Here is a 16,522-nt window from a genome sequence, read left to right as displayed (position 1 = left end):
TTACAACAGTGATCTTCCAATCATCCGGGACTTTCCCTGACTCCAGTGATTTTTGAAAGATCTCAACCAACGCCTCTGCTATTTCCTCAGCCACCTCCCTCAGAACTCTTGGATGTAGCCCATCGGGGCCAGGAGATTTATCAATTTTAAGACCTTTTAGCTTTTCTAGCACTTTCTCTCTTGTAATGGCAACCATACTCAACTCAGCCCCCTGACTCCCTTTAATTGTTGGGATATTACTCATGTCTTCCACTGTGAAGACTGACGCAAAGTACTTATTAAGTTCTCCTGCTATTTCCTTATCTCCCATCACTAGGCTTCCAGCATCAGTTTGAAATGGCCCAATGTCTACTCTTGCCTGTTGTCTGTTTCTTATGTATTGAAAGGAACGTTTACTATCATTTCTAATATTACTGGCGAGCCTACCTTCATATTTGATCCTCTCCTTCCTTATCCAACCTAATCCTGCCAGGCCTGCAATCCTGCTGAACCCAACAATCTCTGTTGCAGACCAAACATTGCCCCTGACCTACCATAAACACTTGTAGTTAACTGATACCCTATCCACTCATTCACTTTGCACAATACTCACTTGGCACACAACCTTCTTTTCTACACATTGTCTACCCTATACCCTCAACTTTCCTCAGTCATTGTCAAAGTACATTTAACCTCTGAAGTACAGCAACAGGTGTTTTTTAAAAAATGGGATATGTCATGGCCTGTATCACAAATTCTGAACTAATTAAATTTATCTTTGGTGTATCTGGATGAATATATTGAGGGCAGGCGAGTCAAAGAATCTTGGCTGGAAAAATTGGCAACAGTTAAGTGGGTGACTTTAAAGAGAATTGTCGTTGCTTAAGTATGTTCCAATCTGGGCCAGTAAGTCATCAACAAATTGCATTTTTTTAGTAACGTTGACATGGAAAAAAGTCCCAAGACACATCAACAATGCGAATCAATTAGACAAAAGTGGATGCTGAGGCAAAAAACCCCAGTTTTTCTATATCTTCATTCACTGCAATACATACTCAGTTTATTAACTAAGAATTAGGATCTATTCAGTTAGGAGGTCTTTGCTAGCGGTTTATGACTTATTAATTAATATTTTTCCCCACCTCTTTGGAAAATGTCTTTTTTTCACTATTTGGTGAATAACGTAAGACTGAAAGAGAGCAAGTATGTAACTTGTTAATTATACAGTAATGGCCAATGCTGCTGAACCACCAGTAATGGCCTATGCTACTTTTAAATGTGAAGTAGAATTAGATTTTTCTTACGCATTTATATTATTATGTAATGATAGACACAAGCAAGCCTACCAATGTGAAAGTAATTACTTAACATGTATTGAAATTCTCATTAAATTGTGCATTTTCACTTCAGTTCCACCGAGATAGTTCAATCAATGGTGTCACCAAGACATGATATTTCAGAATAAAAATAGAAAGAAATGTGATTTTTTTTTTGTGATGTTTTGAAGTGTATGTATATTTTAGCAGTTACAAGAAAAAGCTATTTAAATTTACTTGGAAGAATGGTACAAATGACATTATTTTGTTTCACAGATCATATGTGATTACATCTTGAAGGAAACTCCAGAGACCCTCAGTGATCCACAGTAGGTTATTTGACTTGGAGACAGTTTACATTGAAGTATTTAGGAGTTTGACAATAATGACATTAAGGATGTATTCTGACGTTTGAACAGTCTCCCAAATGCATCAAATTCAATTATTGTGACTTAAAATACAACCTAACCATAATTCCAATGTTATTCATGCTGAAGCAACTGCTATATATATAAATAACTGCTAAATACATATATGCCAACATTGCAGAACTGTTGTTTGGGATGCACATGAGAATCACATATGGACTATCAATGTTGTGTTTTAACCTAAAAGTTTAACTGTAACTGTAATATCTCAATGTGAACCTGAATGTGCATTTTCAAAGAAATGGCACACTGCAATCGGAGTGTGTAGTCTGCACTGCATGTTTCTATAGTACTGATATTTAGAAAGCACTCATGAGAAATGGCTGAGCAGTTTCCGCCTTTAATGTCGCAGACGTATTCTTGACAGGACAAGATCACCACCTTAATGATCTTGGAGCATGCTGATGGAATCAGCATACACTTAAGTGTTTAATGTCGACACTAGTTTGGTCAAGTTCATCAAATGGATGATAGCTGTAAACCGAAAGGCATTTTGTGTGGTGAAATAGTGACTATGTTACAACATGTTAGAACATCCATCTCCCTGCCACCAGCAAGTGAGATGTGAGGATGATAGGTATTGTCACAGTCAGCTGTGAGATAGTCCCTGACTGTTATTGTCTTGGGAGACTCACTGTTTGGGAGGGCATTGGAAGAGACAAGGCAGTATGTAAAGTTCAGCTGGCTTGGAAAAGAGCACTAAGAAAATAGAGGTCAGCAAATCCTGTCTCTGGTAAAGCCGCTGCTTTTGTCTGCAGCAAATTTGGCAGAGACTGCCATGCCACAGTGAGCTTCCTGAACCACCCAAAGCGTAAATTATTTCAAATAGAAATCTGCTAAAGAGAGTGCAATGGTCTGTCCATGCAATAATCTTTTCAGCTGTGAGATTATTGTTTAATTGGACATTTTATATCTTTGACTGTTTTGGCGACTTCAATGTGTATCATTAAAATTAGCCTTCTAGCACCACTACTAATCAAATATTCCCATTCTCAAAGATGCAGGAATCCAGCAAAGTACAAGTAAAGCAATTTCAGGCATTTTTAGCCAGATGTGCTTGTTGAATTATTCAATTCTGCCTCCTTCTGAGGCCTCAAGTGTCACAAATATTAATCTTCATTTAATTTAATTCATTCACATGATGTCAAGATGCAGTTGGAGGCACTGGATGTTATAGAGGCTGCATGCTCTTACAATATCCCCGCCATAGTGCTGAAGAAGACTCATGTTCCAGAACTAGTCATGTGTCTAGCCAATCTGTTCCAATATAAATACAATGTCAGTGGGGAAAAAAATGCCAAGGTATGACTGATCCACAAAAAGCAAGACAAGTCCAATCCATCCAATTATTACCCCAGTGTCCTCTCAGTTATCAGTAAAGTGATGGAAAGTGATGTGGACAGTTCTGATCTTTATACTTAAGATTGGATACATTTGCTTTAGAAGCAGTTCAGGCAAGGATCATTTGTTCGATTCCTGGGATGAGGAGTTACCTCATAAGGAAAGGTTGAGCACATTTGGGCCTATACCTTTTGGAATTTAGATGAATGAGAGGTGATATTTTTAAATATATAGGAACAAATTTTCCAATAACCAGACCATTGTAATGCCATTGTAAGTAGGAGTTGTGCATGGGGACACTGCAGAATCCCATCACAATGTAATTGTGAGGAAATTGAATTTTCTGTTGGGTGGATAGAGCCCCAACCACCCCCCCCCCGAAAACCCTAATTTAAATCAGAGACTTTGACAAGTTCCAGTGCAATTAGATAAAATAGGAAAAGTCAAATATGAAGTCTAACTCCTAAATAACTATTCATCAGATCCCATATTTACCACATACTTCCCCTCAACTATGTCTCACCCAGGACCCAATGTCTTGTTTCAGATGGATGCAATGTGGTCCACCATGCTGTCGATGCAACAAATGTACTTTTGATGTTTTCATGCTGTAACGTAAGACTCTGGATCCTGTCTATAGCTTTCTCCGCATTGGTCAAGGCAGTTTCCCCCTTTTTCTAGAATTGGATCTGAATTAAGATCTTTCTGCTTAACTTGCCTTGAATCAGATGCTGACCTTCAATTTTGGGACAGATCTCCTGTTCTTATCATTTTGCTTGCTGGAGGGAAAGCCTGTTTATTGAATTGTTCTGAGATGTTTATCTTGTGTTTCATAATGGTGGACAAATGGTGGAATCACCTACTCATTCACAATGTCAATTTTCTGCACCATGGTTTTCCACTTGGTTTACAACTTCACCCTCCCTCCGATTAACAGCTTTTAAAATTTTCTGACCCGTTTAGTCATCCTCTCAGGCCTTTCTCAAGATGATCTCATTGTTAAATCAAGGCTCTTGCCCAACATTCCATGATTTCATGCTTGTGTAGGGTTAAACGCCTCTTTTGTTGGCATGGTCATATGACAAGTTTGACAAGTTCTGTTCTTCCAGAGTACGTATGGCTGCTTGGTTTATCAATGTCATTGTTTTGTGGAATTTACTATTTCTGGACGGGAATAGTTGAGGTCTTTGACCTAACTGGAATTTTCTGTAATCTGAATTTGACTCACTGCAATTTCATTCTAAATGTATTATTCATGATCACTTCAGAAAAAATGCCACTTGATATTTACAAATGCTGAGGTTTATTACACTGGTTTCAAGGTTCAAAATATATAAAGGCAGTAGACAAATTTGCCCTTCAAAGCCCTCTAGCTGCTCTCAAAACATCAATAATGGGATGCCATTGAGAAAAAGAGTCACCTCTATGCATGGGAGAGACAAAATAATGACAGCATGCATGTGCGATCTAGCTCCTTATGCATGCAGTGACTTCATAATGCTAGCAGCCACTATGACCTCCATCTTGAACTGGGACAGAGGAGAATGACATGGCTTTGAAGACTAACAGCATTTGTGATTAAACACCCACATCGCAGTCCTTTCAGGGAAATATCTCAAAGCTTTCTGCCTCCTTATTACCAAGCTCTTAATCTGGACACTCACAGTTCACATTCTTTAAATACTTATCTTGTTTATCTATATATTTATACAGAATTCACTAACAGTGACTGATTTATAGTGTGAATGGTGCTTGTATTTGGGGACAGTACTGAAGATCATCTGGTTCTCGGGTCCAGGCATATGACATCAAGCAGTGAAAACAAACGTGTCAAGGTGCTTCTAGCTTTGGTGCTAGTTCATTTTATTACTGGAAACAGTGGCAGAATAGTTACCTTAATCAACTGAAAAGCCACAGACCTGAATTAGTGATCAGAAGACACAAGTTAGCTTCCCGTGATAGAACTTAAACTCAGTTAATTAAATAAACTGGAACATTATTTAAAGAGAGAATCAATTGGGTGAGTAACTTTTGGGGAAAGAAATCATCCTTGCCTGGTCTGTTCTAAATGATATTCCGAACCAATGTCCATGCAGTTGAGTTTTAATTGCCCTCTGAAATATCCTAGTAAGACACTCAGTTGTATTAAAGAAGGCAGCTCGCCTCTAGCTTGTCAGAATCCCTTGGATTGTGCAACAGGATATGGCATTATAATATTGACATGTGGTTAGAAAGCTATTTTGATCTGATTAATCCTTGGTTTGAGTTTGGATGAACTGCTGTACATAATAGAATCAATTAACTACCAACTGACTATATACTTTGGTTTTATGTTCACAAAGGAGGACACAAATAACATTTCAGAAATACTGGGAAACACGGCATTTAGTAAAAGGGAGGAACTCAAGAAAATCAGTGTTAGTAGAGAAATGGTATTGGGGAAATTGATGAGATTGAAGGCAGATAAATCCCCAAAACCTGATAATCTACATTCCAGAGTACTTAAGGAAGTGGCCGTAGAAATAGTGGATGCAGTTGTACAGATTAGAGAGTAGCTAATGTAATCATGCTTGATAAATCCAGTGGAATTCTTTGAGAATATCACTCATGGAGATGATGAGAGGGAGGCAGTGTATATGACTGATGTGGGCTTTCAGAAGGCTTATGACCAAGACCTGCATATGGGATTAGCATGTAAAATTAAAGCACATTGAACTGCGAGTTGTTTGTTCAAATGGATAGACAACTGATTGGCTGACAGGAAACAAAGAGTAGGAATAAGTGAATCTTTCTCTGAATGGCAAGGAGTGACTAGTGGGGTACTGCAGGGATCAGTGCTAGGACCCCAGCTATTCACAACATATGTATGAATGATTAAGATGAGGGAACTAAATTCGCTGGTGACACAAATCTGGCTGGAAAGATGAGAAGTGAGGAGGGTGCAGAGATTCTTCATTGTCATTTAGACAAGCTGAGTGAGTGGGCAAATGCACTATTATGTGAATAAATGTGAGGTTATCCACTTTGGAAGTAAAAACAGGAAGGTAGATTATTATCAGAATGGCTATAAATTGAGATGGGGTAATATGAAATGGGACCTGGATGTCTTCATATACCAGTCACTGATGATAAGCATGCAGGTGCAACAGGTGATCGTGAAGGAAAATGATGTCCTTCATAGTGAGAATATTTGAGTACAGGAGACAGGATGTCTTGCTGAAATTATACAGGGCCTTGGTGAGACCACATGATGAATATCATATGCAGTTTTGGTCTCCTTATCTGAGGATGAGTGTTCTTCTTAGAGGGAGTGCGGTGAAGGTACACCAGTCTGATTCCTCATATGTCAGTTCTGCCATTCTAGCAGAGGTTGAATCAGTTAGGTCAGTATTTGCTGAGGGAGAAAATGAGGGGGAAATCTCACAGTAACCATTAAAGTTTAAAAGGACTAGACAGGGTAGTTACAGAAAGGATATTACTGAAGATGGAGGAGTCCAGAACCAGGTGTCACAGTCAAAGGATACGGGGAAACACCATTTATGAGTCAGGTGAAGAGATATTTCTTCACCCATAGTGTGAGCCTGTGGAATTCGCTATCACAGAAAGCATTTGAGGTCAAAACATTGTTATGATTTCAAGAAAGAGTTGGATAGAGCACTTGGGGCTAAATGGATCAGAGGTTATGGTGGAAAAGTTGGATGATCATCCCTGATCATAATGAATGACAGAGCAGGCTCAAAGGGCTGAATAACCTACTCCGTATGTTTTCTATGTTTCTTTGTGACCTTTTGTATTCTTGTATTTGTACTATCTTCCTTACATAAAGAAATCCCAAAAAAATTTCATCACAAATTCAAAAGTTAATTTTCCTCCATGATGGCATTATCTAATAATGGAGTTAGTTAGAATGGAAAAGAAAGTGAGTCTCTGAAAATCATGAAGTAGTCATCTCAGAAATATCAAAAGAACCCTTGCAAGTAAAAAAATATTTTTATCCCTAATGGATAGCCATAAAGGGTGGAATATCAAAAGTAAACATTAAATGATCACTCTTCTGAATGCTGTATTGTAAGTATGCTAACACTATAATGTTTTTGAAAAGTGTAGGTAATATTCAGATAATTTTACTGTTTTATGTATCTAATGACTGTAATATTGCATGTGATTAACATTCATTTATAACTGTAAGTTGGTGTTCAAACCTAGAAGTGTTCCAGAGGAAGAAAGGGAAGAAAAATACATAAGGATTGTCACAAGCTCACTTCTGGCTCTGAAAAAGCTACTTGACCTTCTCCCTGAAAATGAGAATGTTGTCCTGAAGAACAGACTATTGGCTATTCTATCACCGTCCAAGTTCTGGAAATACAGCAAACACAAAACCCCACAGGTTTGGCTTAACCATTCTCTGGTATATTAAACAAAATAATTAATTATTGCAATAATTTAACAAATATAATTTTACCTATTACATGAGAAACTGAGCCCCTCAACCTTGTGAAACTTTGCTAATTTAAAGGTTTTCCAAATTTTAATTAAATAGTGGTTTTCCTATTCATAAAATGGTTGTTTTATCAATTCAATTAAAAGTCAAAGGATGCTGGAAAGTTGTAGCACTGAATTGCTGGACTTCTAATCTGTACCCCTCAGCTTTGAATTTGCTTTGATTTAGATAACCTATGGTGCAGTGATTGAACATGTATCTTTTGACAACAACGGTTCTTGGGCAGAGGAAAATAGCAGGACTAGTTCAGCCCACAAGTTTGCAACAAACAATGCCCAAAGTCCAAATTGCCAATTTTGTAAGAAAGCTTGGTAGGAGGTAGAAACATGATGATAGTAAATGAGATTTGAGAAGAATTTGTTTATAAATATTGTTATCTAAAACTGTAACATCAGAACATTGTTTTGTAGAGACTTTATCTTGCCAAAATTAATCCTTCAATTTATTCCTAATTGTAAGCTTTATTTTTAGAACAGTCAGTTGAAAATAAGATTGGATTTTCAAAGGATGTAGGACAACTGGGGGAAATAAAACTCCCTGATACAGGAAAATTGATTGTTTAAGAGAATTTGTGTCTTGTTTTATAACCTTCATTCACAATAATATAACCTGATGATGGCATGGTACATTTTACTGCCCACTTGAACTTTGTAGATCAGAATTAACCTTTTGGTATCCAATGAGTGCAAAGCATTTATATTAATATTTTTATGGAAATGGTGAGATTCTAAAACACTTACAGTATTTTTTTTTAAAATTTGTTAGATCCGCTCAGCTTTCTTTGAATTGATTATTGCTTTTTGCCAATACTTGCCTGAGCTGATGAAGTTTGAAGCTGCACGAGTGTGTCCCGCTGTGCTACTGAATATAGATGACATGGATCCAGTCGTATGCCCTTCTGTGTGGGCGGCAGCACTTTATGTGCTCACCTGTATTGAGGTAACACGAAACTTAAAATCAACAATTCAGGCATAAAAAGTATTATTTTATTGTTTTTTAAAAATGCATTGCATTATATTATTGTAAAATAGAAAAAGAATGTTTGTGTTAATATTTTGGTGAAGAAAATTTGGTGTTCTATTTTAAAATAAAGATTAATTATTTAAGCTGGGACTCTGGAATTCCCACTGAGTCAATGGGTTCAAGTAATTTGTAATAGGGTTCCATTTAGTTTGTAGTGAATGAATTGGTTTCATTATGGTCGCAGTATCCCTTGGTTAGGTGGAGAAGTTTTGCCATGACTTTTTCTTTTAATCATTGTCTGATAATCCCTGCTAGAATTAGGTCTGTGTGTATGTCAGCTGACAATGGTATCATGTTCAGTTTTGGCACTTGTGTTTATCTCATAGGCTATGGGTACCCTCTCTAGCTCTCATTTGAACAATGCCCATTTGTGGAGGTATCAGAGGACTTTTATTAAACATCATCCTGACAAAAAGGGATGAGAAGAGGAGCTGTGAAAAATTACCCAAACAAAGTCTATTCAAATTTGCTTTCCTTCGCTTCTCTCTGAGATTGCCCAAAGTGAGGATGTTGCTCAGATCATCTTAGGTAACACTAAAATTTGTTGAAAATAAAGAATGTCCCAGTTTTTTGTCAACCTTGGGTGGACCCTTAGCTGGAAAAAAGAACATTGAGTGGTTTGTGACTGAAGACAACAAAGCTACAGTTTCAGAATCAAATGTTTAAGTTTTTTAAAAATAGATCAGGAGCATATATGGTTTTGATTGAAATATTTTGTTATTATGCATTTGTTAAAATGGCACAAAAAAATCAACATACCCTATTTCCTATCTATCCTTCTTGCTTGCTGATTTAGATTAAATAGAACAAAGTACAGGCTCAAAGTCTTGTAATCTGTGTTCTGTGTCACAGTTTGTCACGTTGCGCCTCTGAGGTCAGATATTTATTTTTCACTAATCATGATGATTTTATCAGCAATTTTCATAGATACTATCACAATACAGATAGTTTTTATTATAACAATTTAGATTTTGAAATGTAAATAAGTTAAGATAGGAGATGTTTAGTAATATCATTACAATTGCTTTTTCCTGAGATTGTAATAGCATTTTTCAATGTGCTATTTAAGATTAGTGCAATGAGGTGACAATGTCAATATTTTGGTATTCTGGTTCATGTGGTTGCAGAGAAATTGTTTCCAGTGAATTCATGTTTGCCATCCAGTATTACAATATTTTAACAACGCTGCTTTATTTTATTTACGGTTTTGTTAGGATTGCTGGGTCCATGTAAACGCAAAGAAAGGAGTTTTGCCAAAGTTATGGGCAGTTCTTAAAGAAGGTGGTCGTGGCCTGGCTACTTCTGTTTATCCAAGTCTTTTACCATTCATCAGCAAGATACCCGAAGAAGTAATTGGATCAAAGATAGAGTTTTTCACTCTGTTCTTCAATACTGTTAGCAAGGGGTATGATTTGTTTAAAAATTTCAATCAACAGAGCACTGCATTATAATGTTGTTTAGCTATTTACAAAGCAGCCTGGCCTGGAGAAATTTAAATATTTTAAGTGATGTTTTGCAAAGAAGTGTACGCAACTCAGAAAATAGATTGCTGGAAAAGGCAACAATGATTTTAAAGGATAATTGGTTGGATCATTGATATAGCATGCTGCTATTTTGTTTCCAGTTCTGGGTTAAAGTTCAACATTGTCCTGTCTCTCTGTTTATCCTAAGAGCCCAAAGTGAAATAAGCTAGGGTAATTTCAGCACAAAAAGTGACAGGTTAGTCGTGGCTTGCATAGACCTTTATGCTACGCAGCCTTTGATAATAATGCATGAGCCCTGTCATCAAAGGCAGTGAAGATTTTGCACTCTGCTTTTGGCAGATTTATTTGTTTGTATATATGAATTAGGAGCAGGAATAGGTCATTCAGCCTTAATTAGATTCATTGTTCACTGATGAAGAGAATTTTAAAAAAACAGCCTTCTCAAAAACTCATCTCTTCACTCTTTTTTTTAAATGGGAGTTTAAATTTGGGTTCCCTACTCTCCCACGAGTACAAACAACCTTCAGAATTCACCTTGTGAAGTCCCCCAAGATCTGGTATGTTTGATCAAGGTAGTCTCTCATTCTTTTAAATTCCATTGGTTGCTGACCCAACCTGTTCAATCTTTCCTCATAAGATAACCCCTTCATTCTGGAAATTAGCCGAGTGAAGCTGCTTAGCGCTGCTTCACATGCAATTATATCCTTTCTTATGAGAGGAAACCAAAGTACTCATATGTGGTCTCACCAACATCCTAAACAATTGTAGCAAGGCCTCTTAACTCTTATGTTCCATTCTCCTTGCATTTCACAATAAATTTTCATTTATCCTCCAGTCTACTTGCTCAATCTGCATACTAACTTTTTGAGATTCTTGTTTGAATTTCACAAACCTTATCTTGTGTATTAAATATTTGGGAAACAACCTATGGAAGTCCTTATGGAAATCCAAATACTTTGCATCTATCAGTTTCCCTTCATCTAGCCAACAAGTTACATTGTCAAAAAATCTAAATCTGTCAATCCAGGTTTCCCTTTCAAAGCAATGTTGCCTTCTACTCATACTATGTTTTTCCAAGTGCACTGTTAAGACTTAATCATAGCCTCCAGTACTTTTCCAATCACTGGTGTTATGTTAATTGGCTGCTAGTTCACTGTTTTCCCCTTCTCTCTTTTCCTGATCAGGAGTGTTCAATGAGGAGTGTAGGAGGGTTTGCCAGAAGCAAAATGAGGCAAATCTAAAAATCAGGTGCCGATCTTTGAAGTTACAACAAAGGGCTACTTACATGCCAAACAGTGTAAGCAGTTGCAAGAGACAAGGCTAAACAATTGCACAACTAACAGTTCCGATCTAAGTATTGCAATTCTTCCACGTTCAGTTGTGATTGGTGATGGACAATTAAACAGATAACCAACATGAAGAGGATTCACAAATATCCTCATCGTCAGCAATGGGGAAGTCCAGCATATATAAGTCATAGAAATTATAGAACCCCTACAGTGTGGAAACAGGCCATTCGGCAAAACAAGCCCACACCAACCCTCCGAAGAGTAACCCACCCCGACCCTATTCCTCTACATTTACCCTTGACTAGTGCACCTGACCTACACATCCCTGAAACACTATGGGAAATATAGCCTGACCAATTCACCTAACCTGCACATCTTTGGATTGTGGAAGGAAACAGGAGCACCTGGAGGAAACCCAGGCAGTCACCCAGGAAGAATGTGCAAACTCCGTGCAAACAGTCACCTGAGGCTGGAATTGAACCTAAGTCCCTAGCGCTGTGAGACAGCAGTGCTAACCACTGAGCCATGCAAAAGACAATGCTGAAGCATTTTCATCCATCTTCAGCCAGGGATGGCTAGCGAATGATCAGTCTCAGCCTTCACCTCAGGTCCCCAGCATCATTGATGTCAGCTTTGAACCAATTAGATTCACTCCTTGTGATTTCAATAAATGGCTGGAGGCACCGTATACTTCAAAGGCCATGCATCCTGACTGAATTCTTGTAATAGGTACTGAAGATCAGTACTCCAAAACAGACCTCATTCCGAGACACGCTGTTCCAGTGCAGCCACAAATGCTGAAAGTTTCCAATGTGGAAAATAGACGAGGTATGTCTTCGCACAAAACTCAGGACCCATCCAACCTGATGGCTGTTGATGGGCCATAATCTTGGAAATGCCCTTTTGGCAATGGGCATTCCTACACGCAAGAAGTGCAAACAGCTCTCCACAACCTTCTCTAGAGCAGTAGGATCTCTGTATGCCATGAGTGAATTTAAAAAAAATCTGATGCCCAGCCTGATGGGAATGTTGCAGAATCTAGGTCAGCATGAAAAATCATAGCCAGTGCATGTACTGGATCTCTAGTGTTTATTTTGGAACTCTGGGAGGTAGGCCATCAGATCCTGGGGACTTTTCAGATATTAGTCCCTTGAGTTTCTTCAGTACTTTTTCTTTACTAATAACTAATTATTTTAATTTCGTACTCTTATTAGTCCCTAGGCTATAATATATTTCTGCTATCTAACCTGTATTTTACTGCAAAGATGAGGAGAAATGTATCTGCCATTTCCTCAGTCCATGATGGTTTATTTTGTCTCTGCAGCTAAGGGGTCAACATTCCTTTTTGTTATTCTATTCCTTTTTATATAGTTATAAAAAATCTTGCAATCTTTGTTTTTGATATTCCTGACTCCTAAACACACTCTGTACCTTTCCCTTTTTATCATTGTTCCCTATTGTTATTGAATTATAGTATAAAAGGAAAAAAATAGGTCAGAATACAAAATGATGCACTTAGAATTGAAGGTGGCTGAGGATTAAGACACAACACTGGGGAGAGCAGAAAGTCAGACCATATAGAAATGTCACATTACTACATTGAGCTGAATATTAGAGCAGAACAACCCTTGCTACTATCTGACCAATGCTCTGCCATATTGCATATATCGTAATGTTCAGAAAAGACAGTTGAGTCTGTTTCCCACCTTCATGTTTATGCTCCACAAGAGCCTCAATCTGAGCCTGCTAATGTAATATTCCATTTATTCTTCCTTGTGTCTCTTCAACTATATAGATATGTTTCATCCTGATTACTCCTTGTGATAGTATAGTCCACTTTCTGATGTCACTGGTATACAAGCCTCTTCTGAATTTCTTACTGGATCATTACATCTGGAAATGTACATTTTAGCCACCTAAAATTGAAATGCTACTCGTAACGCTAAACAGCACTTAGAGATTTGTGCATTTTATTGAATTTAATGAAATGAAGCATGATAGTGTAGCAAATTGAAACTCGAGTATATAATGCCTTTAGCTGATGGAGAATGCAACTTCATTCAGTACTTCACAGGTTGCTTTTTCTTAGCCCCATCTTTGAAGTGAATGCCAAAGGAAGCTGACAGATTCCTTACAGAAAATAAAGAAACATTTGCAAAAGAAATGGACTTGGATTGCACTTCAGAGTTTACAATTTATCTGAGATAATTTAGAGAATAAATATCTCCTGTTATTTTAAAAAGATGTCCTTTTGTTTTTGATTATTAGATTACAGAGCGAATGTGCCTTGATGAGCTGCAGTGAGAGTTCAGCAATTGTATCAGCATTCATGGAATGCTTATGCTTCACTGTGCACCAAAATCTTGGAAACATTGAGGATCACCAAAAACTCCAACAGATGCTCATAAATGAACAGGTATATGAAAAACTGAAGGAAACGTTTCTTAAAAATACTGAAAATTTACTTGCTAAAGTTGAAAACAAAAAGGGATCTGGAAATTGGAATCTTTTATCCATTGATTAGCACTTTTACACATCTTAATGTATCAATTCACCCCAGGTTTTCATTTCTTTGAGACATTTTTCTTATTCCATTCCCTTTTTGAGTTTCCTTGAGAATTGCAATATCCTTAACTCAGGGAATAGGTGTATACCCCACTTAACTACAAGGAACAAAAACTGGTATCTTTCCCTTTCATTTAGTGCATCTGGCCACTGATGCTTCCCAATACTAGGTGAAGTTGGTAATTGACAATTACCTGCAGCCAACGATACATTTGCCCTAGCATGCTGGGAAACAATAGACAGCTTCATGACTTTTGAATTTGGCTTTCATGACTCTTTAAAATTCATCCTTGAATTTAGTTTTGTTACAAATGCAAAATTTATGAGATTATGGTATTTTAGGACGAAATCTTTAAGGTAAAGTAAACAAAGGACTGGTAAGGCAACCTGCTCTACTTTTGGGTTTTTCAACTTGGTTGCTCAAGGAGGACCCAGGTTGATTTGCTGGGAAGAAGAAGGTTCTAGATATTAACATCTATAGATAATGGAGAGTAGTTGTGCCGTTTATAGGTCAATTCTCATGGAAATGTTTGGAATGTCAGCTTTATAAGCTTTTGTACTTATAACTGCCAGTATAATTCCAAGGTAGAATGGTCTAAGAGGTCTAGAGAATAGTTAACCAGCATTTTTGCTTGGATGCTTGATCCAACTGATGCACTTTGCAATAGAGACAGTCTTTGGGAGGGCAAGTTCACAGAAAATCATTATTATATTGAGTTACAGTTTCTAAGATATCACTCAACCTCTTAGGCACAAGACAGCATGCAAGAGAGACCCAGAAAAGTAAAATGCCTCCTTTATCAGTAAAGATAAAAGTAGAAATCTCACAATGCGAGGTTACAGTCCAACAGGTTTATTTGAAATCACAAACCCCAATGCTCCAAAAGCTTGTGATTTCAATTAAACCTGTTGGATGTTGTGAGATTTCTGACTTTGTCCACCCCAGTCCAACACCGGCACATCCACATCAAAGGTAAAAGTGACAGGAGGACTTTTTTTTCTGCAGTAGAGAGCAGAAGTTCCATTCCAAGGCCGTGATTCATATAAAGGCCACCTACTGGTGGTGCATAAAGTACATGTAAGCAAAAAGAAAGCCAGGATCATTGTAAATGATGGAAAGCAGTAGCCAGTCTCAGGACTACAGGAAGTGTGCGTTTAGAAACGTTCTTTGTTTTTTTTTTGAAAAAAATGATTTTTAAAATAAAATTAAATGCACAAAATGGAGAAATGGACGCTTGCTCCTCTGCTCCCGTTGCAGGCCTACCAACTTTTGTCCCTATTCACACCAGAGTCTCAGCCCTGACTTTGCCTTCCCAAAACTCCACATCAGCAGTGCATGTACTGATGATATCATTGCTGTGTACAGAATGCAGTTATGTCATAGGTGCATGTGCATATGCTTTGTGTAACTTATCCTCACTGACTATGTTATGCATGTGAGGTGGTCAGTTTAGTGTTCTGGATAATCACACCTTAATACTGAATTTGTTTACTCACTGTTGCTTTTGGTTTGTTACAGTAGAAATATTAAATCTTGAAAGTCTTTCTGTGTGATCCACTGAGTTCCTGAAAATGCAAATATCTTCTAAAAATTAGTGGTTTCTAGGCAGATTATAGCAATATTTATGATTTTTGCATTGGTCAATAGCCGATATTTCAATTATATGTGAAGACTATTGTGCCGGTGTTACTCATCAGAATGGTCTGCTTTTGACCATACAGTAAGCTTGCTTGTCATAGAGATGAACAGAATGGAAACAGACCCTTCAGTCCATGCCAACCAGATATCACAACCCAGTCTAGTCCCACGTGCGAGCACCTGGCCCATATCCCTCCAAACCCTTCCTATTCATATACCCATCCAAATGCCTCCACCACATCCTCTGGCACCCCTCAGCCTCGATGCTGCAGGGAAAATAGCCCCAGCCTGTTCAGTCTTTCCCAATAGCTTAAATCCTCCAACCCTGGCAACATCCTTGTAATTCTTTTCTGAACCCTGTCAAGTTTCACAGTATCTTTCCGATAGGAAGGAGACCAGAATTTCACGCAATATTCCAACAGTGGCCTAACCAATGTGCTATACAGCCGCAACATGACCTCCCAACTCCTGTACCCAATACTCTGACCAATAAAGTAAAGCATACAAATGCCTTTTTCACTATCCTATCTGCCTGCGACTCCACTTTCAAGGAGCTATGAACCTGCACTCTTTGTTCAGCAACACTCCCTAGGACCTTACCGTTAAGTGTATAAGTCCTGCTAAGATTTGCTTTCCCAAAATGCAGCACCTCACATTTATCTGAATTGAATTCCATCTGCCACTTCTCAGCCCATTGGCCCATCTGGTTCAGATTCTGTTGTAATCTGAGGTAACCTCCTTTGCTGTCCACTACACCTCCAATTTTGGTGTCATCTGCAAACTTAGTAACTGTACCTCTTATACTCACATCCAAATCATTTATATAAATGACAAAAAGTAGAGGACCCAGCACCGATCCTTGTGGCACTCCACTGGTCACAGGCCTCCAGTCTGAAGAACCACCCTCCACCACCACCCTCTGTCTTCTACCTTTGAGCCAGTTCTGTATCCAAATGG

The 16,522-nt window shown here is 38.0% G+C and overlaps 1 protein-coding gene across 1 annotated transcript in view; it reads left to right on the top strand.

Annotated features, from left to right (window-relative positions):
- The window catches only part of ltn1 (listerin E3 ubiquitin protein ligase 1), a 153,107-nt gene that overhangs the window by 27,824 nt on the left and 108,761 nt on the right, over positions 1-16,522 (top strand). The window contains exons 5-9 of the mRNA XM_043700680.1: positions 1,572-1,624; positions 7,271-7,451; positions 8,331-8,504; positions 9,803-9,993; positions 13,630-13,777. Coding sequence (XP_043556615.1) covers positions 1,572-1,624; positions 7,271-7,451; positions 8,331-8,504; positions 9,803-9,993; positions 13,630-13,777 — 747 coding nt within the window. The remainder of the gene's footprint in view (positions 1-1,571; positions 1,625-7,270; positions 7,452-8,330; positions 8,505-9,802; positions 9,994-13,629; positions 13,778-16,522) is intronic.

The sequence above is a fragment of the Chiloscyllium plagiosum genome, chromosome 12, assembly GCF_004010195.1.
Source record: "Chiloscyllium plagiosum isolate BGI_BamShark_2017 chromosome 12, ASM401019v2, whole genome shotgun sequence".
Taxonomy (NCBI): Eukaryota; Metazoa; Chordata; class Chondrichthyes; order Orectolobiformes; family Hemiscylliidae; genus Chiloscyllium; species Chiloscyllium plagiosum.
The sequence above is the reverse complement of the archived record's forward strand: the minus strand, read 5'-3'. Positions and strand labels throughout refer to the sequence as shown.